The following is a 24,468-nucleotide window of genomic DNA, read 5'->3' as shown; positions in this document are numbered from 1 at the left end:
TGCTATACTCGAACCAGTCTTGGGTAATTTAGCCAAATCCAATGCATGCCTTGGGGGTTGCACATAAACCAATGAAAAAGGAGACTGCCCTGTAGCCGAATGGACTGCATTGTTGTATGCGAATTCTGCCTGTGCTAACGCTATATCCTATTGCTTCGGCTTGTCACCACAAATACTACACTTTTTCAGATTAATAAACAACTTATTGGCATTTAGGACCTCAAGAACCTGTCTCAGATGCTCTATATGATCTTTTTCACATCGGCTATAGATCAAAATATCATCAAAATATACCACGACGAATTTACCAATGAAAGGACGTAATACCTGATTCATTAGTCGCATGAAAGTGCTTGGAGCATTACACAATCCGAAAGGCATCACCATCCACTCATAAAGTCCATCTTTCATTATATTTTAAAGGCTGTTTTCCACTCATCTCCAGGCTTCACTTGAATCTGATGATAACCACTTCGTAAATCTATCTTTGAAAATAATGTGGAACCCTCCAACATGTCTAACATATCATCCAACCGTGGAATAGGAAAATTATATCTCACAGTTATTTTGTTTATAGCTCGACTATCAACACACATCCTCCAACTACCATCTTTCTTCGGCACTAACAATGCAGGTACCGCACACGGACTCATGCTCTCACGAATAAACCCCTTCTGCAACAACTCTTCTACCTTTTCTTGTAAAATCTGATTTTCTTTTGGGCTCATCCTATAATGTGGCAGGTTTGGTAGACTCGCTCCAGGAACCAGGTCTATATGATGTTGAATATTACACAAAGGAGGGAGGTCATTGGGTAAGTCTTCAGTCAAAATTTCTCGAAACTCCTCAAAAAGCGGTTGAATGATCTTAGGCGCTGTCACTTTCTCTTTTTCCTTCGCTTCTATCACCAGTGCTCTCACCATTACCAAGTGCACTTCTTTAACTTCTTTTATATCTGCCTCTAACTCTCTTTCAGAAGTCACCAGTGAAACCAATGAACGAGATTTTACACCTTTATTCATTTCAGACACTTCATTGTCTTTTGGAGCCATTGCTATTTTCTTGCCGCCCCAATCAAAGAGATAGATGTTTTTCCTTCCTTTATATGTAATGTCGACATCAAATTGCCATGGTCTACCCAACAAAACATGACCAGCATCCATATCAATAACATCACAAAACACCTCCTCTCGATAATATTTTCCAATCGAAAGCGGTACCCGGCAGATCTCTGTCACGTCAACCTTGGGACCTTTCTGAATCCATCCAATAGTATAAGGTTTAGGGTGCCTTTCAGTCTTTAGCCCGAGATGTTCCACCAATTTTCTGGACACAAAGTTTTCACAGCTACCACTGTCTACAATAAGATCACAAACTCGGCCTTGAATACTGCAGCAGGCTTTGAAAATATTGTTCCTTTGCGAACGATCATCTACTTTTTCAGAACACATAACACGCTGAATTACGCAATTAACTCGCTCTCCTTCTTCTTCAGCTATTTCCGCTCCTTCCAACTCCTCCGACTCATCATCAGAATCACCATGTTCATAGTTATCCTCATTATCCATACCAACAAGATTCACAGGCTTTCTTTGAGAACACTCATTAGATCGATGACCAGGCTGGCCACACCTATAACATTTGAATCCTCCTGACTTGATGTAAGGATTAGGTGTCTTTTGTTGAGCTGTGGTTGAAGTATTTTTCTGGGGTTGGCTATTTGCAGGCATAGTTTTGGTGTTATTTTGGTTAAGCTCCTGAGATTTGTTTCCGTTGGTCGAAGTATTACCCGAAAAGTCAACAACATCCTTTTTATAGCTCGAAAATTTACTTGTTGTCTTCTCCATCATCTCTGCCTTCAATGCCATGTTTTGGGCCTACTCTACTGTCCAAATCACTTGCAACCCTATTTTCTCTCTAATCGCAGCTTTCAATCCACCAACATACCTTGATACTTGTTGTGCATCTGTCTCATTCAGATTATTACGAACTGATAGTCTATACCACTCCTCTGTATACTCCGTCACAGATCGATTACCTTGTGTACAATTCTGGTAACTCTGAAAAATAAACTGCTCATAATCTGGGGGTAAAAATCTGCTCATCAACATCTGCTTCATCCTCCTCCAGGACTGAATCGGTGTTTTACCTTTACGCCTCCTATCTGTTTGCAGCTTCTCCCACCATACAGCAGCGCCACTTCTTAGTTTATAAGCCACCAGTTTCACTTGTCTATGTTCAGTAACCTCTGCAAACTCAAAGAAACGCTCAACTTCCGAAACCCAGTCCAAAAAGTCTTCAATCCCTAATCTCCCATGAAACAATGGAATATCAGCCCGAATCTTATAGTCATTACGAGGCTGGTTGTTCTCCAGATTTTCAAATCCAATTTGTTCCTCCTCCGACTCCCCACTATCAGAATCATCAATTTCGGTTTTTTTTCCTCCCCTCCGTCTTTGATGAAGATTCTGATTATTATTAAGGTTGGCTTGATTGTTAAGCAATTGTTGACACATCGTCTCCAATCTTGTCATAGATTGTCTCAACTCTTCAATTGCCCTTGTATTAGCAGCCACACGATCACCATCGTTAGAACCTCCGGATGTGCCTCTCCCGGTCATCGTAGAACGAGAAAAGGAACCTGGCTCTGATGCCACTTGACGCAGAACGGAACACTCGGATCAACAAACGTTAATCCTTATGCACACACACACAAATCCGCCAACGCAAATTTGAAAGTTAAATCTGAAATCCACCAGAAAAGATGAGAAAACTCTCAAGGGTTTTGTTTATTCAATCATAAGCTGCCGATTGTTTGCTTACAATATTGTTTATATAGGAATATAAAACCCTAAAACATAATAATAAAAAACAAATTCTACTTAAAATAAAATATTTAATATAAGTGGCATGATCATGCAGCCAGTCAGCGTGATCATGTTGTTGTCCTCTCTAGCCTCTAGAGCTTTTTCCTGCTTTGGCATGATCATGCAGCCCTTTAGCATGCTCATGCTGTTTTCCTCCCTTCTTCTTTGCAGGCCTTTTCATGTCAAGCTTCTCTTCAAAATTCTGAGCCTCTTGTTCTACATCACATCACGAGTTGTGAATAAGGTTTTGCTATTACTAATTGCCTCTTGAACAGGAAATGCTCGCTGGATGCTTTTGAAGGAATCGACTATCAAAATGTCATCAATGACAATTAAACAATTTTTTTCTTATTAAACTTTGTAGAGTTCTTTAACAAGTTTTGCATCATCCATCTTCGAAACTTCTCCCTCCCTGTCAGCGGGGAAAAGTTCTTTGAGGAGTCCCTTGAGAACTTTTTCCCTTTCAAATTGTTGATTGTTACAAACCCAAGCAAAAGCTTCGATAATTTTTTAGTAAGGGTAGTTTTTCCTAAAATCCCATGCCACAAATTGAGACAACTTCACAACCATTGCCTTCATTCTTCAAATGACAGAATAGGTCCCATTCCAACCAAATCATATTCGACGTCATGAGAACAGGTCCTCCAGCTTTTCAGATCGACCAGTGGATGTCAGGCTTCTCCTTCTTTTAGACCTTCTTTTACATTGACAAGGAAACTTGCAGTGAGATTAGCTAGCTCAGCTTTTATAGCATTGATCTCCATAGCAATATTATGACCGCTGACCCCTTCATTCAAGATGCAAGCAAATCTAAGTAAATTCTCCTTGAAGCCTGATTTTTGCTTCCTGGCCATGACTCCGGGTGCAAGAAATAATCTCCTTCATTCATGATTATTATTACCCCTTCATTCATGTTTTTTGCTTCTTCGCCATTGTATTATTATTATTATTATTATTTTTTTATTTATTATTATTATTATTAGCATTTCTCTCTTTCTTTACAAGCAAGAACTAAAACTCGTCATTTTAATTATGGTTATTATCTCTTACTTAAATTAACATTCCCCACTACAAACGCTCATTTTTCTAATAAATCTGAACTATTATAATTCTGCAATAATATTTTTTTAAATAGTTATTATATTATCTCTTTCGGAAAGTTTTGTTGCAACTCTATTTAATAAGAATGCCACAATATACGACTCATTATACTGCATGTCCGTCAAACACACATATTTCGAGTCACAATTTTTCAATTTATTTAATCAAGAAAATTTGATTCAAACATTTAGATAAATTCAAGAAAATTTGTGAATCGGGTAGGCCTGTAATCAAGAAAATTTGTTCCAAGGTAGTAAGTTGTATTAGCCCATCGGGGAATATCTCCACCTTTTCACATCTCATAATATTGAGAGAATATATATTTGGCATGGCTCCTTCATGCACAATCCACTTTCTTAAGCCGGGCCTAAGAGCAAGCCCAATGCAATTCCCTATTTTCAACTCCTAAAATATTATATATTAATGGTTACCTAAAATATTGGGATCAAAAAGTTATTTTGCTCCAACGGTGTTCCCTATTTGATTCCCTATATTTTAAATCTATATATACAACTCAAGGAGAGAGAAAGATTGCACTAATAAATAACAGAAAAATAAGAGGAGATATGAGCTGGTGATGACATGGAGCATATAGGGGGTGGTTTTTCATCCCTCAAATAAGGGGTTGAACTTTCTCTCACCTAAAATTAATAGGGGATAGGGAGTTGCGTTGGAGGAGCTCTTTTTTTTCTCAATCCTCAAATCTTGTCCATGTAGATCAAATATAGGTAAGGAACGGGTGCATTGGAGTTGCTCTGAGATATGCATATACTTCCTCCGTCCTAAGATATGCATAAACTTTGACCGGTAATAAATAATTATTCTTACATGATTTTTAAAAATCGAAAAATACATCTTAAAGTAGAACAAATGTAGATTTTAGTGATATATTTTTTATAATTTTTTTCAACTATTTAATACATGTAAATTTCTGTCAAAATTTAGTCAATTTGACTACAAAAAGTCAAACAAGACAAAAGAATTGGGACCAAGGGAGTATTAAAGTTGTGGGGATTCCATAGATGAGCATACCATCTCTCCTCCCAAATATGAGTTCTCAAAGCAGATATTGATCATGATGTCTTAAAGTTGACACATCCCCATCATCATATGAATGGATACGTAATCTGCCTACTATGTTTCCTTTGGATTCATGGACAGGTTCATGCTGCAAATGAATAACATTGATGATTCTTTTCCTCCTTAGCCTTCTTTCGTACTCTTTTATCTCCATTTTGTTTCTTATCAGCCTCTTCTAAGAAACATTGCATTCTTCCCAGCTGTAAATCTCATTAATTTTGTCGCTTACTCCAAATATAGTTTCTTGATTTAAAAAAAACAAAAAATCATACACAACATTTTATGATTATTTACCATATTTTAGTGTGTTCTAAGGTAGGGAGGTGCGCTAGCTCTTGGGGAAGCATCTTGAGCTTTATCCACAATTATAAATATGGACTTTACAGATTTTTGGCATGGTTCCTCGATGAAGACTCAACTTCTTTAAGCAGTCCATCCGGCCAAGATTAAAATTTTGAGTTGTGGAAATCCGGTAGCTGAACATACCATCTCTTCTCCCAAATACGCATTCAGAAGAATCAAGAGACTGTGCAAGTTGGGAAGTTTCTCTAGCACTATCACTGGGTTTTCTTCCATTTCGCAAGCGGCGAAACTTAAAAATTTGAGACGCCGAGAGAAGTCAGTATGGTCATACACCTTAGGAAACTTGCTTATACGGGTTTGTATTTGTTGGAAAAATGTGGGTTTAAGGCCGCATTGTTGTGTCAATTTTGAGTCACATTGTTTGAGTGAGCATTGGAATATGTTCTCCTCCGAGAGATCTTTACCGGGCACTGTGAATCACTCAAAATGACTAAGAGATGAATGAGATAGAAGTATCCAAAGTTGGTCTCTTAGAAGTGGAAAATGTTGTTTGGAACTCATATCCCACATTGAAAAGGATATGAGCTTTTATTGCCTTCATATAGTAGAACACTCATGTGGTGTTTACTTGTGTTTAATGTGTTATGCTCCATCTCCTACGTGAGCGCACAGGATCGAATCCGTTTTATAGTCTCCAATCACAATTGGAATTGTTGTAGTTCTTTATATACTGTGCAAATTATTTTGAATGAGATTTAATGATGTAGGACAAAGGTCGAAACTGTGATAAAACTTATCTGGCTTGCACAGCCTTCTATATTGCTTCTGAATATTTTCTTTGGGTACCTTCCTTCCAGTGGCACATCCTTCACAATGTCGAAAGACTCACTGTTTGACATATAGCTTCACCAAGAGTTTCCTCTCTTTGGTATGAAGCAGGCAAAGACGGTGGAAGAACCCAATTTAGGTGCACCCAACCTAAGAAACCTAATTTAAACAAAAACTTTATCACAAACTTAAAACTTAATCTCCCAAGTTCCTGACCTACTTTACCAAATGTAAAATCTCCAAAGCTCTCTAAAATAACATGTATATATATCCGTTGCAGACCTTTTAATTGTTTTCCAGGCCATAATACATATATATCTAGAAGATGCCATATATATATATTTCAAGTATGAAAAGCGCATTACAAATTGATTTTTTGTTAACTTATCAATCATGGTTCAGGTGAAAAGGGATTCGTCTCTTAATATTAGGCAAAAATTATTCATTAAGTATTTATTAAAACCATTTGAACCTACTTCTTTGATAACTATTTTCATATTTATGTGTTATCTTTCTAAACAGAAGTTCTTCATATGCATTGGTTGGATTATAGTGCTTTGCAGTGGTTTTTGGTGCCATATGTAGATCAATCTGATGTGCTATGATTCTCTATTTTAAGATGTTGTCGTCCGCAAAGGAGGCATGGTCTTACATGCAAAATCTGTTATGCTGCAATAGTATGTGTTTTGTTAAAACTGATTTTTCTGGTATGTGTTTAGTACCTTGGCTAGGATGGCTGTGAGGTTAGCGCATATTTATGTATATTTATTTCCTTATTTTTAGAATTATACGAGGTGTCGCTCTCATTTACTCAAAAAAAATAAGTCAATTAAATTAAAATATAGCTAAATGTTTATTCACTCTCATGCTGAGAAAAGCAAATCTGCTGATCTGCTGGAAAAATCTGCATCAGAGTCTTTAGACTCGATCATGAAATACTTAGTGGAAAGTAATGGTTCATTGCATGATGCAGAATCTGAAATTGCTTCTCTTAAAGAATCTGAAACAGAGAGGTGATCTTGAGATTTCGGAGTGTAGTCTTAATATTGCCAAGGAACAAACTTCTGAGATGGAAAAGAAGATTGAATCTATTAAGTGTGAGTATGGTACTTTGAAGTATGAAAAAATCCAGGCTTTAAACAATGAGAAGTTGGCTCCTGTAAGTGTCAGACTGCTAAAAGAGAAAAACACACTTATAAATGAGTTGGAAACTTTAAGGATAGACGAAGAGAAAAGTTAAAAACAATGGAAAGTCTTCCTTCAGCATTACAAAAGGCTTCTTCAGAAGCGAGAGAAGCCAAACAAAAACTAATATCTACTGAAGAGGAGCATGAAAATCTTGAAACCCAAGTGGAAAATTTAAAGCAGGTTCAATTTAAGAGCATCAAATGAGAATTATCAGAGTATGCCTGATAATGCTAAACATGAGAATAATGTTCTTACTAATTCGATCCAGCAAACCGAGCATGATAAGCAGACTGCCATGGCTAAGAGGGAACAAAGAAAGATTCATCTAATAGATTGCATTAATAAATCCGAAGAAGAATGCTCTTAATGACAAAAGAAGTTAGCAGGCTGGTTAATGCACTTAAAGAAGCCGAGGATGAAGTATTTGCAACAAAGGAAGAAGAAGCTTGACTTAAGAATACCCTAGAGGAAGCTGAATCTGAGATGCACTATTTAAAGGAAGTTCTTGGGGAAGCAAAATCTGAAAGCATGAAACTGCAGGAAAGCTTAACGGACAAAGGAAACTGAGTGTTATTCAGGAGAATAAAGAGCTTCAAAATACAGAATCAGCTTCTCTGATAAAGGTCAAGGAATTGTCGAAGTTGAAAAGCTCAAGGCTCTCCATCTAATTTTCCTATTTTTCTAGGGCTTCTATGTTTTCTTGATTTTTGCTTGTGATTAAATTAATTAATTCTTTATTTTCCCAGCTTATTAATTGTTATCAGTTACAGGCCATACAGGCTTTCAAGAAGTTTTGTATAATCAGAGGTGAAATAAGCTTCTTGCCTTGCCTTGGTTAGAATGAGTTTAATTGTCAAAGATTCAAGTTAGACATGTGTTTCTTTTAGTAAGTGCTGAAGATTAATGAGTTTGAGAGGAAGCTATATTTTCTTATATTTTAACAACAAATACAAAATAAAAGGATTCAGAAATTATAGATCATACAAATCTTTTAAATTATTTTAATATTATATTTTCTCACTCGCGCGAAGCGCGTTAGGGAAAAAAAAATACGACAAGCAACACCATGAATAACAGGAAGAACTTTCTCTATGGAAAATTAAAAAGGCAAAAACTACAGTGCTAAATGTTTTCTGGTTCCAGGAGCGAGGCGGTTATCATAATCAGGAAGGAGTTTTGTGAATGACCCAAATAGCTATTTCAAAGGCCTCCATGACTACGCTAGAAAGATTAAGAAGTCTGAGTACTATCTCTGTCGGGTTAAATGGCGTTTTGATCACTCAACTGACTCGAAACTTGCAATCGGGTCATCCAACTCAAAAAGCTGTCAGTCACATCATTATACTCTTAAAAATTTTCATTCAGGTCACTAGCCGTTATACTCCGTTAAAAATTTGACGGAAAGCTGACTAAGCGTCGTGACTTGGCTTAAAAAAATCCACCATGGCATGTACAGTCAGCTGAAGTGGCATTTTGGTCACTCAACTGACTACAAACTTGCAATCGGGTCATCAAACTCAAAAAACTTTCATTTAGGTCACTTATCACAATATCCGTTAAAAATTGAAAAAAAGAAAGAAATAAAAACTATCATGCAACACTTTTTTTCTCTCTTAAAAATTTCAAAACTTAATTATTAACAAATGAAAGAAATACACACACATAAAATCATTAGTTTCACCCACAAAAACTTAATATTTGTTTATCTCTTATCGTTCTATATATTTTAAGGTCATTTTGGAAAAACTTCATACTTATAAATCTAGTGTTATTTTATTATAGAGTTAATGACACTTTGTAACCCCTAAGTTTGCTCCAAATCGCAGTTTAGTACCTAAACTTTAAAACGTGTCAATATGCACCCTAAACTTAACATTCCCGTGCAAGTTGTAACCCCTAGTCACTATTCCGTTCAAATCTACCGTTAACTTTAACTGTTTGAGCGGTAACTGTGTGTATATCAGTTTCTAACAGCTACTTTACCCACTGTGACCCCTCAAAAATTATGTATTATATTTTGAAATTATTTCTGAACATACACAACGATGTAAAAAAAATTTAAAATAATTTTAAAAATATAAATTTTCAGATTCTAAATCTAGATACATATTTTTGAAATTATTTTGAATTTTTTTTACATCGTTGTGTGTGTTCAGAAATAATTTCAAAATATAATACATAATTTTTGAGGGGTCACAATGGATAAAGTAGCTGTTAGAAACTGATATACACACAGTTACCGCTCAAACAGTTAAAGTTAACAGTAGATTTGAACGGAATAGTGACTAAGGGTTACAACTTGCACGGGAATGTTAAGTTTAGGGTGCCTATTGGCACGTTTTAAAGTTTAGATACTAAACTGCGATTTGGAGCAAACTTAGGGGTTACAAAGTGTCATTAACTCTTTATTATATCTTTTGGTCATTGTGGAAAAGTCCATCAAAAATTGAATGAGTTTTTCCAAAATGTCCTCAAGATATATACAACGATAAGAGATAAACAAAGATTAAGTTTTTGTGGGTGAAGTTATTGATTTTATGTGTGTGTATTTGTTTCATTTGTTAATAAGTTTCGAAATTTTCAAGAGAGAAAAAGAGATGCTGCATGATAGTTTTTAATTCTTCCTTTTTCAATTTTTAACGGATATTATGATAAGTGACCTAAATGAAAGTTTTTTGAGTTTGATGACCCGATTGCAAGTTTGTAGTCAATTGAGTGACCAAAATGACACTTCACATGCCACAGTGGATTTATTTAAGCCAAATCACGACGCTTAGTCAGCTTTCTGTCAAATTTTTAACGGAGTTTAACGGCCAGTGACCTGAATGAAAATTTTTAAGAGTATAATGATGTGACTGACAGTTTTTTGAGTTGGATGACCCAATTGCAAGCTCCAGGTCAGTTGAGTGATCAAAACACCATTTAACCCTATCTCTGTCATGTTTCGGTCACTAAATAAAAAATGGCTCATGTAGTACAAGGCTTTTTTATAGGTGTCAAAACCAAATTCATACGTAGTCAAATTAAGATGTGTTGCAACCAAAAAATTTATTACCACTTGCAAACTAGAGAATTTCTGCTATATTAAGAACTAAATTTGAACACGACTACAATCTCTACTATATTTCAATCACTAAATAAAAAATGGATCACATAGAGCAACTTTAACCATGAAAAAGTTTTAATTAAAAAATGAGTTGGTATGTCAAAAATAAAAAATATAATATGTCTTGAAAATATCACACTTCAATCATCCTCGCCTCTTGTCTATAATTTTAGCCATGACTATATGTGTTGAACCTCTGTAACAAATCTGTAGAAAGATTACACATCATTTATTATCATATTGAAATGATATATTCTATATAAAAAATCTAAAATATTAATAACGTACTATTTTTAAATTATAAGCAACCAATATAGCCAATACCATCGAAGCACAATGTCTTACAAGTTCGGAAAATTTTATATAATGTCTCACACGTCCAATTTACTCAACGATTATAGCGAGGATATGCTCATAATACAAGACCTTTTTATAGGTGTCAAAAAACAAATTCATACGCAGTTAAATTCAGGTGCACTACAAGAAAAAGAGAGTCATACAACGGTTTATCACCATTGTCTGTCATACCAGGATTCCGTTGAATATCGAGGCGATATCTGATTAAGTATCAGACAATGGTTATTCAACCGTTGTTGAAATGAGAGTGCCGCAACGGTTTCAGAACACTTGTTAGAAAAAACACGACACAACGGCTGGTAAAAGAAAACCTATTGTTGGAACTACTTAACACAATAGTTTGATGGAAGAAATACTTGTATTAAATACTTTCCCACAACAATTTTTTTAATGCTACCTTTGTTTTCTATACAAGTGTTCTGTAGGAATGCACGATTGTTTGAAAGCTCAAGCACAATGTCAAAGCTTATTTACCCCATTGTAATTATTATACACACACAATGGTTTAACATATAAAAACTGTTATTTGAAAGCTTACGTACAACAATTTAGGTCCAAAACTCATATTTTTTTAATTCGACACACAATGGTTTATATAGCTTAGAACAATTGTTTAAAAGTTAATGCACAACAGTATAGTTCATACATCCGAAATACAATAGTTATCACTATTCTTGTCATGTTCTTAAAATAGCTTATACAATACATCTGAAATACAATATAAATCTTTATTGAAATGATAAATTAATGTTATTTTAGTGTAACAAATCTTGTACATATCTGCACCCTGTACACCATCTATCACCTTACTCTTATATGTGAATATGGTAGGCATGCAATCAAGAATGATGTGTTCCAAGGTAGTGAGGTGTATTAGGCCTTTGGGGAGTATCTCGCTCTTTACGTATCTCATATTGAGAGAATATATATTTGGTATGGCTCCTTCATCTAGAATCCACTTTCTTAAGTAGGTCAATCTTAAGTAGGTCAGCACACCATCTCTGCTCCCCAAATACGTGTTCTCAAGCAAATAGTGCGTGCATAAGTTGGAAAGTATTTATTCTCATGAAATCACTAAAATTACGTTCTAACAAATAAACCATACACAGTCTTCTACCTTTTCCCTTGATATGAAGATATGAGTACGGCAATTCCCTGCACTTTTTGAAATCGATAATATTCTATATGAGGTTGTGTTCAACTCTTATCTTTAGTTAAGAGTTGAGCTTGTGAGTTGATTCCATCTAAGCTTTAATTGATAATAATAATAATATTAAATAAAATAATATTTATGATCAACTCTTGTTATGTCACATTATCAATTTCAAATTTATTTTTATATTGTATATGCTCTTAAATTTTAAATAGGTCGGCCAAAGTTCTTTAACTTTTAAAATTTTATACCCTTGTAAATCAAAATAAATAACACATAAAAAATCATATGTTGATCACAATTCGATTCATTATTGATATCAATAACTGAATACTTTGTTTCAATGTGGCTATAGTTATAACCACATTTTTTTATATATAACCAAGTTAGAGGTGAACTAAATTTTAATATTAAATAATCAAATTTTAGTTGGAGACTAAATATTAAATTCACACACAGCAAGATGATATAGTTACCTATCAAGACCACCATCGGGCAAATTGAGACCATTATAACATACGCGGGAATTAACCACATCTTGCATGAGAGGAATTTAAGAGTAGAATAATTAAATTGGTATCATCAAAACTTAAATACAAATAAAAGGTGAGCAGAACCTAGCAAGAGAAAGGGATCCCTCACATGAATCTATAGTCTCACAAGACATACCAAAGTTCCACCAAGAATTATTACAGAGAGCCAAGAATTATTACAGAGAGGTTTCAGCCCCCTGCGATCCTCCACCATTTCTACAATATCAATGTTCATAAATAATCATAGCTTGACATCCATAACTATTTGCACCCATCCTTGCTTCACACAACTATAAATATAAAATAAGTAACTTCTAAAAAGGAACAAGGAAAAGCACAAATTAATTTCGTAAGCTCCAAATGAGGGAGAAATATTAGTAAAGAATGAAGCAGCAGTTAATAATAAAATCGCACAATCTTCGAAGCACATATGGCTGAAATTATGAACTACAAGAGTCGTAAAAAAAATAACACTTAAGAAACTTAAATGTCTTTTAAGTGTACTAATCACAAACAAGATTATATGTTTTGCGTTGAATTTTGCTTAGGAAGTCATTTGGTTGAGATATAAGACTTGCTCTTTGTCTGACTGAGTAATTATATACCTATCCTTTAAAATCGATGGGAAATGAACTATTTGGACGGAAAATATATGCTCCATTAGCCTTTAGCAAATTAATACAGGTATTTCCCGTTATTTTTCATAAGAGAATTTGAGAGAACGGTATAAAGAACCATATGAACTTACAGCACATAGTATTTCAGGAAAAGTGAATATATTGTGGAGTTACTTCAACTTTAAAATAACACAAGGTTTACACCTACGAATCCTTAATAATTCCATTCTCAAAGTATGGGTGGGAGTTCCGATGCAGCATCGAAGTTTAAAGTCGTTCGATTCAACCCTCCAAGTTTTCCGAGTGTACCTTTTAACCCTTATGGCGTATACCGGTATATAACGAGATGGACAAAGTTGACATTTCACACGTGAGGGTTAAAAGGGGCATTAAACATCGAGGGTTAAAAGGAACATCTAATGTATTTTAATGTATTCTTTAGGGGTTAAAAGGAACGAGATGTATACTTTAGGGGTTAAAAGATACGCCCAAATTTTACCCTGAATATGAATTGTCAAGTTTACCCCCGTTATATACCGTTATTTGAAGAAAGGGCTAAAAGATACAATAGTGAAACTTTAAGGGTCAAATCGAACGATTTTAAACTTCGAGGCCGCATCGGAACTTCCACCCATTTTGTATAATACATGAATGATCGTTGTACAAAGGCTTTGATCTGACAATTTTATAAATCAAGTGTCTTGTTACTTGTTAGATGTGAATGTGCAATTAAACACCCTACCGGGCTGGGTAGGGCTGAAATAGAACAGTCAGAGATACTTTTCAAAGCACTGCATCAATTCATGTATTATTATGACAAGGGCCTAAGAACGACAGATACAAAATCATAAACACGTGATTGTAGCATTTTCATATGTGAAGCTGAAAAAGAAAACTTTTGTGTTCTTTTGTATAAAGTAAACTGAGTAAGTATACACACATCCTGCAAAGACGAGGAAAATTTTACTAAACTAAAACCTATTATTATGATATAATATGTGTTTGAGAATATTTAATAAAATCAAAACAAAATTTCAGATAGGATCTAAAACTGAAAAGGCAGAAACACTTAAACATCAGCTTGAGCAGAAAGTGTGCAATCATTACAATATTACACTGTGTACACTGTGTTCCAAGGTAGTGAGGTGTGTTAGCTCTTCAGGAAGCATCTCCAGATTTGGACATACGTAAGTACCGAGAGTACGGATTTTGTTGGATATTAATCTTAAACTAATTTGTTTTTTTAATTATGTTTTAATTTGGTTTTGAGTTATCTGCGTGCATGCCTCTGTGAATCACTACCTCAGCGGGGATGGCGTAGGATGAAGATGATTAAGCGTGGAAGTAGAGCTTTTCTAAGAGTTAGTTGATTTAGATTGTTTTTCAGTTTGGTTTAGATTACTTCTCTAGTTTCCTCATTCAAGGACAACTCTGTTTTGGCTCGGTTATATATATCAGCAATGCATGTAGTATCTAATATGAAGTCAGGTTTTTGACGTATGCTTTTATGTGTGTTTATCTTCTCAGTTTCATGTCTAACATATTATATACATATGTCGTAATAGTTTAAACACCAGCCTTATATCCTACACTTGGTATCAGAGCCAGGTTTATTGTATGCCTAAATATTAATCCAAACACACAAACGTAACCATGGAACAATCAAGACAAAAGAAAGTTCTGTGGGTTTAAGCTACCCGATGCTGACCAGAAACAACTACACAACGTGGTCCCTGAAAATGAAAGTTTTGATGAAGGCGCAAGGAGTTTGGGGTGCAATCGAGCAGAAGGATCCCAAAGTAACCGTAGATGATAAAACGGTGCAGATGGCCCTTGCAGCAATATATCAGGGTGTGCCTGAAGAAGTGTTGCTGACCATTGCGGAGAAAGAAACTGCTAAGGAGGCGTGGGAGGCGATTAAAACGATGTGTATGGGTGTAGAACGAGTAAAAGAAGCAAAAGTGCAGGCGTTAAAGGGAGAATTTGAGTCCCTAATCATGAATGAAACAGAAAAGATTGAAGATTTTTGTATGAAGCTGAGCGGGATTGTGACTAATATCCGGGTCCTCGGAGAAACAATGGAAGAATCAAGTGTTGTGAGGAAAATTCTACGTGCAGTTGCGGATAAATTTCTTCAAATAGCTTCAAACATAGAGCAATTTGGAAAAGTTAAGGTGATGACAGTTGAAGAGGTAGTAGGTCGTCTCAAGGCTCACGAGTTAAGGATGCAGGGCAGGAACGAGAGCGCAGGTGGACAAGATGGACAACTTCTCCTGGCATCTCGGAATCAAAGAGCTAGAGGTGGTTCTTGACTTCTTTCCATGACAAGAGTAGGATAAAGTGTTACAATTGTAACATCATGGGTCACTATGCTTCAAAATGTAGTAAACCACGACGAGAACGAGAGAAGAGACAAGAACTAAACCTTGCACAGATCGAGGACTGATCTATACTCTCCGTCCAGTAAAAGGACGCTGGTCTGAGCATTGGAACTTTTTGATTTTTTCTTAAATTAGGGAAAATATTTAAATGATCGACTTTACTATGGACTTGTTTTCCGTCGTAAGTAATTGCGACAGATATTTGACTTCTGTTGTAAGTTCGCGCGTCCATCAGATCCGTCGTAAGTTATCCGTCGTAAATGGCCTAGTTTCTTGTGGTGGATGTTGATCATGATGTCTTAAAGTCGACACATCCCATCATCATATAAATGGATACGTAATCTACCTACTATGTTTGCTTTGGATTCATGGACATGTTCATGCTGCAAATGAATAACATTAATGATTCGTTTCATCATTCTTCTAAGAAAATTTGCATTCGTTCCAGCTCAGGTGATCTCTCACTAGTTTGGTCGCTTACTCCATATATAATTTCTTAATTTAACAAAAACAGAAAATGATAGACAACATTACATGATTATTAATTCTCTCGACTTTTCTTTCATTCAAATAATTTTTCTAATCAAATATGATAACTATTTTAGACTGCTGCATATCTAGAAGAGATCATACAGACATTGTAATCATATTCATCTTATCATGCATTTGAAAACAAAATAGCAACATAAGTATGAATAAAGAAAGTAGAACCAATGAAAATTGGGTCACCACATACATTAATTGCAGGGGAAAAGAGATGATGATGAAGGAAGGTAAGGTGAGAGCCGGTGCGAAGAGTGAAACAGTGACAATTAAACCTCATAAGCGTCTATCTGTCGAGTTTATATTTAATTACAAGGGAGCTATCACTTCAACGCATCAACGCATTAGTAATGCAAAGACTCCGAAGTTAAAATGCTTATACAGAAGTGATGACCACCATAATGCAGTCAGTGTCAAGTAAGCAAATGCAGCTGAAAGAATGATGAGAATGAAAAATCAATATGCCATACCATAGGAACTTAACATGCTTAAAATGCAGTTGAACTTGATGGCCAAGATTTTAATAAACTCAATATAACCCTATATTAGTACAGTTTCATTTTACATGTATACCTAGTTATGCAGCAAGCACAAGAACTTTTATTGTTCCTTGACTGTTTGCCGTTAACATTGTTGGACTATCACTTTTCCAACAAACGGCACTAATGAAGTAAGAAGCGGGATCTTCCTCCCCTTCTGAGTCAGCACCAAATCTATGCCATGCTGCTGGTTTCGAGATAGCCTGCAGTACGAATACAACATGTAACTTTTTAAATCATAGATATTTGAGGCTTACTACTCATCAAAATTTCTTCACAATATTTAACAACCTTCTGATATGCAAACACATCGTTTGTTTCACTGCCACAAGCAAGGTATTCACTATTTACTGAGAGACCTACAAAATTCTTCTCATTGGTGTGTCCTCTAAATGTGCGCAACTGTGAAGAAAAGATTATACGTAATCAGATACAAGAAAAGGAATGACTACTCTAAACATCAGCAGAATTTGCAGCTTCTGAAATCAAAAATTAAATAATACTTAAATTTGTTTATTGCAATGGTTTCTAGAATAAAAGGGTAAATTCACATGCCTACAGTACTGTTTATAATATTACTCAAATAATATCATTATAATTTTCTTGTATCACATTACCTTTAAAAGAAATTATGTAATATTCATGAAGTACATATATCATATATGTGTGTGCCCGACGCAACATCATGAAATTTACAACTTACTGGTATGTTTTCCTTCACATCCCACAATCGCAATGTGCTGTCGGTAGATGCAGAGGCAAGCTCGTTGTTAGACACAAATTTTACATAGGAAACAGCTTTTCTGTGACCTTTAAAGATATGTAGTGGCTGGCTTATATTTCTCAGGTCATAATAGTGAATGTTATGATCTGCAGAGCCCACCTGTAAAATTCATGCATGGAAAAGATTATAGTGATAGCCACACATATCATTCCCTAATAAGATTAGCATTTTATACTTTTTAACTCGTTGGAACTTACAGCCACATGATAGCTAGATCCAGGATTATACTTCACAGAACATATATTCGCTTTCATGTCTATATTAAGAACACTTGCTTCCTGTTTCATACACCAGATCTTGACCTGTTGAAACCAAGTAGATACAAGGAACAATGATATTAATATCTCGTTTATTTGCTTCAAACAAAACATTCTCGTTTATCTATAAATATTGAATGACTAGCTTTATCTGTTTAGTTTAAGCTTTTATAATAAATGCTTAGCCTTCTCTCTCACCAAGCACATGCGGCCAATTAAAATTTTATTACATAAACTCTTCTTCCTGTCTCGAGCCCAACCAGCCATGTGTGAGAAGCTGATGAGCAAAGCAATTCTATGCTAATTCTGATTTTACAGGTGGACTAAAACTCTGAAACTGTCTTATCAGACAGACTAAAATACATAAAATACATGTAACTTGACCTATAAAATACATATAACTTGACCTAATTATCAAGCCAAATAAACTCTTACTTTGATTAATCTTAAATAAATCATAAATCAATAATCTTGATTACTTCAATTGAAAATTTTGAAAAAGGGACATATGTTTTCTGGAATTTTATATACCTTGCAGTCATCACTCCCAGACACAAGCATTGAAGGCTCTGTTTTAGAAAAATCAACACTCCACGCTCTTTTCTCATGTTCCTCATATTCCATCACACTCTGCAAGAGAATTCACAACTTCAGACGGCTACACATTTAAATCACTTACACAAACAAAATATATACTCATGATTACTAAGAGAGATCACCTGACGGGTATTTACATCCCAGACAGTTACGATACCCTCATAATCACTGCTGGCTAAGTGGTTTTTGGTGTACTTGTTCCAGCTTAAGCAACTAAGTTTAGAGCGAGTAGACATTTCAACGACAGGGCATTGCACATCTGCTGATTCATTAACCACCTGCAGTATGTATGTACGAGTGAAATCACTAATGTAGTAAAACAACAAAACTTTTTACTTCATAAAAATTGCTCTAGCTGTCCCTTTTCTCTGAGGGCTACTACTTTGCATCAGATATATCAATCGAATTTCGTTTCAAAATGACACCAACCAAAAAATAATGAGATCTAGGCTTACCTAGAATTACTTATTTTAGTTATTCATATAAATTGAAATAATATAATAATATTCGTTTTATTCATATTCAATTTTCTCCACATGATTTTATAAAAGCTAATGTGTTGGTACTGATGTGAAAAAAAAAACCTATACAAAAAACATTAGTATAAAGAGTAAACCACTGATAGTCTCTGAAAGGCAACAACAGAACTTGTATTTTGCATTAATGTGACAGCTAGTTCCCTTCAAATTAAGATCTTGAGCCCCAAATCAATACACAAATACCTTTCCCGTCAAAGTATTTTGATGGACACATGAACCCTTTATTGATACTCTGATATCTGTAATTTATATATCAAACTTTTTTCAATCTTGTTTGTCTTATACTTACTTCAGTTGTGACAATCTTAAGGGCATAAATCCAACCTTCCTTTTGGTAAGAAATCACCAGTACAAGGGTAAGTTTATACAAATGATCTTCTAATTTTTTTTTTATCAATTTGTTGGTTGTTCGATAATACTTCAATAATTTCACGATAGTGACAACTAACATAAAAGCTCATTAGCATATAGAACTTCAGACTTACCGAAGAAAATTCAAACACTTTAATACGCCGAGAAACTCCAGCAGTAGCAAAAAATTCATCATCTCGATCAAATTCTATACTATAAAAGAGAGAGCAGATGCTAACCGTCAACAAAAGTGTAAGTAAAGATGTGAAGTCACATAGGACTGATTATTGATCACAAATTACTCCAGCAACCAAAAATCAAAATGTTAATTGACTGTCTACCTAGGCCAACAAAATTGAATCGATAAATAGAATTAATGAAAACATACTTTATGATAAGTAATCAAGTATTTCTATTTCATCCTATTCACTTCTAAACAAAGCCATGAATGAAAATGAAATTTCCCAAGAAAACTAGATAATAATAATGATTAAAACACGTTGATGTAACAAGAAAGTGCTGAGCACAGAGCTTAAAGTAATCAGTCACAGAAAAGATCAAATCTAACAAAATCTAACTCCAGTAAGAACTATCTTGAACACCAAGTCTATCAAAAAGCAATCTAAAGTATATATTATTAGAGATCCGAAGTCAAATCAGTATCTCAAAAAAAAAAAGAGTACTAAACAACATAAGCCAGAAAAAGTTTCAAGTCTTGGTCAATTTATATGCATTTAAACTTGGTTGGTATAAACGCATCGGCATCACTCCTATCAAATTAGGTTCTACTATATTCTACCATGCTCACCATCTACACTTTTATAAGACTGTCTGACTAGAAAAGGGAGCCATCCATTTAAATCAAGCTAAATGCTAACGAAAACCACCAAGTTACATGATTCTTCGTCCAATGCAACTTTATTATCAGAGTAAAGGTTAGTGGGAAACAGATAACACCCTTTCCTGGGTTGGGTTGACTGACGTTCTTTCTAGTTTTGACTTTCCTTGCGGTAGCATGTAGAACAATTATTAAGGATTAGCCAAGAACTTATAGTTGTTACCAAAAGTTCTACAAACATTTATGATCGACAGTTTAAACTGCTAGGTTTCACAATTTGAGAAAGTGGTATTCAGTCAGGAACTGAATTTCTTAGTTTTTAGATAAGATAACCTCACCTTGAAACAATATTGGTAGCATGAAAAAGATCCCCATGTCTGAGCTCAGCTATAACCCGAAGCCGGCTATTTAAAACAAACAATAGTCGTAACTTAATCATTAAAGTAAAAAATATGAAAATAAGACTAGTCCTCATGCGCGTTAGAGAAAACTAAAGTAAAACAAGAAAGAATATTTAGAAAAACTTTTAGGAGAAGTCTTAACATATACAAGTAAAATTAGAACCTGTAGCGTGTAAAACTTGACAGAACAGATTGAAAATCTTCAAGTCCTGCGCAATATCCTTGTCTGCTTACAGCTGTTATATCCCCATCTTCCTGCTTATGTGCTTTTCTATCCTGGTGGCGCCTCCTTTGTAGATAACATTCTTGTAGCTCATTGAACTGTTTAAATAAATATACGAGAAAACAAATTTGAACAGGTCTGAATTACAATTGTAACTTGGATATTCTTAACCAAATAATATACTAAAAGTTCGGCTGTGCAAAACTAGAAGCTTAAAGAATAGGCACCAAGCTAACTCAGACAACCTGTGATTCCGTGAAGGATGGAAACCCTCTATCACAATTATTAAACCTACTATTGGAACACTGTATCCCCAAAATATTTTAAAGTTGCATGATGCAGCCTCTGTTTTATGGTATTAACCAGCTGAACTTCACGTGTCTCTAGTCTCTACCATCCGACTACTACATATTTATACTAATTAATTTTTAATAGAGTGTCTTTCACATAACACTTCCCTAGTTTCTGAAATATGGTACAAAAGGGTTGACCTGTGCATGAATCCGCCTCTTTCGTGCTACAGAGACTGCTGACTGGGTGCTGTGTGGTGAGTCAGATCCACTACAAGCATCCTTCCTTTGTAGCATTTGAGGATTTTCCAGAGCCTTTGCATCGGCTCTCCTATTTTGCAAACTGCCTGAACCCATCCAGGACTGACCTTGCACATTGGGACTAGACATTATTGCGCTACTACGTTTATCAATCAAGGAGTGCCATGCTGGTTTTGCTGAAGTGTCCTCTGTAGGCATCCTCATTTTTACCATATATCTTTCTCGTGCTCGATACAACTCTATTCTTTGCCTCTCAACAGCACCTATGTCCTCCTTGATGTAATGGAGATCAGTTTGTACCTATAAAAGGAATTGCAGGAAACAACCAATTAGAAAGTTGAAAATCTTTCGTGAGATGCCATGCTTCCAGTTTTTTGGTCACCATCAAAAAAGTGTAATAAGTATTGGTAGAGAATTTAAAAGTTTAAGAAAACAATTATCTTGAAGAACATAAAACTCTTACTAGAAATTAATGATGTTAAAAGCGTTATATATAGTTGCTCCTCGGTGACAATAATCTCCAAAATTAAGCTAATGTACAATCTGAAGATATTATCACAGTATCACATACTGCAAAGTTATATTTTAGTTCATCTATTGGCTGCTTCTGTACATCTTCAAGTATCATGTTTGTTAATCATATTGAAATACATGTCAAATTTACGTAGTCACCTGCATAATAATTCTTGTTATTCTTACTTATTTATAGGTCACCGACATGGTTTTCCAACCCAAACACATGCCAAAGGAGTTGTTTCCAACGTGAGCCTCATAACAATAATTAAGATAAAATTATGAATTTGATTTAACTGACCCCATTGAGCTCATCAAGCTTTTGCTTTCTTAAGCATTGCAAAAAGTCGTGCATTATCTGTAAATTTGTCTCGGCTTCTTCCTGCTCCATTTTCCGCTTCTTCTCAGCCAACATAGCTAAAAGGCTGTCGAGCTCCTTGACTGATACCTCACATCCCTGTCTAAGTAGGCAAGGGTTACATTCTTAGATAAAAAGTGATGCAAAGTTGTGAAACTATTGAGGGAAAAAAAATTAGTGTGGAAGGTTTCTACAATTTTTAAATGGAAGAAAGTTTAAAAGAAATTCATAAATATGATCCCACCTGTACTCATTTATTTAGAGTTTAGTACCATCAGTTTCGTGTAACAAAATTGCAAGCCATATAGTCTTACTAGCTTTATGTTTTTAGCAATTAGTAATTATATGTTCAACATACAAGGCTTGTAATGCATTAAGATATCCAATCGGCGAGGGAACTGTATGAAGTTTTCAATGTTTTCATGACCACAAATTCACAATGAATTACTAAGCTAGCATACATTTTCACACATCGGATGCTACAACTTTCCTCGGAATGGGAAGATACACAATTTTCAGCTCCTATAACCCTCTTCGCATTTCAATATCATGTCATTGAAATGGGAAGATCCTTCTTATATACTAGCCTACTGTTCCTTTAATATGAATTACATAGGGACTACAATTTTCATTTCTTTTTTTTGCTAATGATAGAGACTACAATTCTCATTGTTATTTTTATATCATCAGCAGAGCCTTAGAAGCAGACAAAACATCTTAACGCAACTTGACAGCAAGCATTGTTTTTCTATCACATAATTATTGATATAATAATGAAGTACTCTGTTGAGCTTTATTTGATTCAATAACAAACTGACCTGTTGTAGTGCCTGACAAAGTTGTTCGAATGGAGTTGAAGATTTTGCTATTTGGCGAGCAGAGGTCTTTGCCAGTAACTGCAAAATTTAATACACACTCATAAAATGATAGGTAGATGCAAAAGAAAATTTGTGTGCTACCTTAAATTTTGAAAAGCCCAAGTTACTACGGAAATCAAATGTTAAAGCTGATGCAGAGCTTCATGGGGCAAACAGAACTTCAGTTAACCATCAGGTCCGAAATATGGAGATTCAGTTTTCACATCATTAGTACATCAGAACTATTTCCTATATGCATCTAGGTTCACACTGAGGTCAAGTTTACTAGAGTCTACCGCTAGATCGGCTTACTAACAATATCGTCTTGAATACATTTCATAATAAGGTGAAATAGACATGCATTTCTGGTACAAAGTTGTGAACAAAGATAGGCGAATCTCCCACAAATCAGTTGTGAACGAATAAACCACATATACATAAGACATGAAACAATTGACAAATAGACAACTATTATGTCTGCACTATAAAGTCCTCAATAGAATTTGGCGTGCAATTCCCCATCTTAATTTCCCAAATACCCCTTATGCTAATTCTTCGATGCCTAAAACATAGTCAGCTTTATTCCAAAAGATTTTAACGAACCAACATTAAGGTGCTACAAGTACATTTGAGCAAACATCAAAGCAATTCAGCAACTACATGCCAGAGGTACTCAAGGTACTATCAACTAATTAACATCATGAGCTAATAACTTTCAAACAAATTCTGAAAACAGCAAAGATCAGACAAATAAACCAAAATCACACGAATTGCAACACGAACAAGGAGGTCGAAAGCAAACCTTATTGAGAAGAAAATTCGGGTGCAGATGACTAGTGGTCAGAAAATGAGCACAACAAGGACAATCACTCTTATTCTCCAAATGAGTAACCACACACATGTAACAAAAACTATGTCCACACGAAGTCAAGAACGCATCCTTAATCACTTGCATGCAAATCGGACACAAAAAATCCTTGTCCATCTCCATCATCTCCGCCTCCACTCCTTCCTCCACTTTCGGCATCACTTGCCCTTGAGGCTGTGTGATCCCGCCACCGCTCGCCATCATAACTTGCTCGGATTTTACCCGCGGAACAACTCCACCTACTGAGCTACTCCCCACCATAAATAAACAATATTCACAATACACTCTAAACCCGCGTATATATAGCCAGTCGCGGAACCAGGATTCCAAATAGATTTGAAATAAGTCAAATGATTATTTTATTAATTTTTCTGACCAAGCCGAGACCTGACTTCAGTCTGGATTAGCCTCCCCTCGTTCCGTCACTATGTAAAGCTGGCAGGAAACCATGCACCGATGTATTTCTATTTCATGTATATTATAATCTTATCTTGTGGCTCTACAGTGACATCATACACGAAAGAGCTGCATTTTCTTACTGTAATCTGAGCAGATGTGTACAAATATGAAGATGTAAGCGTAGAATGCATCAGAGAGAATGGAAAGAGGAGAGGAGTGAGATTACTTTATGTGTGTGTGGGAGGTTTAGAGAGAGAAAGCAGATATTTGTGAGGGCAGAAACAGACCACGTTCATGCAGGAATTCTTTTTCTCATTCTTCGACTTTGTTTATATC

At 35.2% G+C, this 24,468-nt stretch overlaps 1 protein-coding gene and 1 pseudogene across 2 annotated transcripts; both read right to left on the bottom strand.

Annotated features, from left to right (window-relative positions):
- Nucleotides 1-147: 147 nt before the first annotated feature.
- Nucleotides 148-1,868, bottom strand: LOC135150348 (uncharacterized; annotated as a pseudogene).
- Nucleotides 1,869-16,219: 14,351 nt separating this feature from the next.
- Nucleotides 16,220-24,447, bottom strand: LOC108206325 (E3 ubiquitin-protein ligase COP1). Of its 2 annotated transcripts, XM_017376584.2 has the most exons (14): nt 23,668-24,447; nt 22,827-22,904; nt 21,952-22,107; nt 21,078-21,437; nt 20,527-20,684; nt 20,301-20,366; nt 19,259-19,337; nt 18,357-18,512; nt 18,169-18,267; nt 17,578-17,682; nt 17,300-17,479; nt 16,888-16,998; nt 16,631-16,799; nt 16,220-16,488 (listed from the first exon to the last, which is right to left on the bottom strand). In XM_017376584.2, exons 1-13 carry the CDS (start codon nt 23,992-23,994, stop codon nt 16,635-16,637), a joined length of 2,040 nt encoding a protein of 679 aa, XP_017232073.1. In that variant the 5' UTR covers nt 23,995-24,447; the 3' UTR covers nt 16,220-16,488; nt 16,631-16,634. The 2 variants fall into 2 exon arrangements, with proteins under 2 accessions (XP_017232073.1, XP_017232072.1); XM_017376583.2 differs by lacking the exon at nt 16,220-16,488 and having other exon boundaries at nt 16,501-16,799.
- Nucleotides 24,448-24,468: the final 21 nt, after the last annotated feature.

This window comes from Daucus carota, chromosome 2 (genome assembly GCF_001625215.2).
Source record: "Daucus carota subsp. sativus chromosome 2, DH1 v3.0, whole genome shotgun sequence".
Classification (NCBI taxonomy): Eukaryota; Viridiplantae; Streptophyta; class Magnoliopsida; order Apiales; family Apiaceae; genus Daucus; species Daucus carota.
This window is presented reverse-complemented; position numbering and strand designations above follow the sequence as displayed.

Coding starts and splice junctions, on each gene's coding strand:
- LOC108206325 (XM_017376584.2), bottom strand. CDS start 23,994: ATGGTGGGGAGTAGCTCAGTAGGTGGAGTTGTTCCGCGGGTAAAATCC. Junction 18,513..19,258: donor AAGTGTTTGAATTTTCTTCG/GTAAGTCTGAAG, acceptor TACATACTGCAG/GTGGTTAATGAATCAGCAGA. Junction 17,480..17,577: donor GATCTAGCTATCATGTGGCT/GTAAGTTCCAAC, acceptor TGAATTTTACAG/GTGGGCTCTGCAGATCATAA.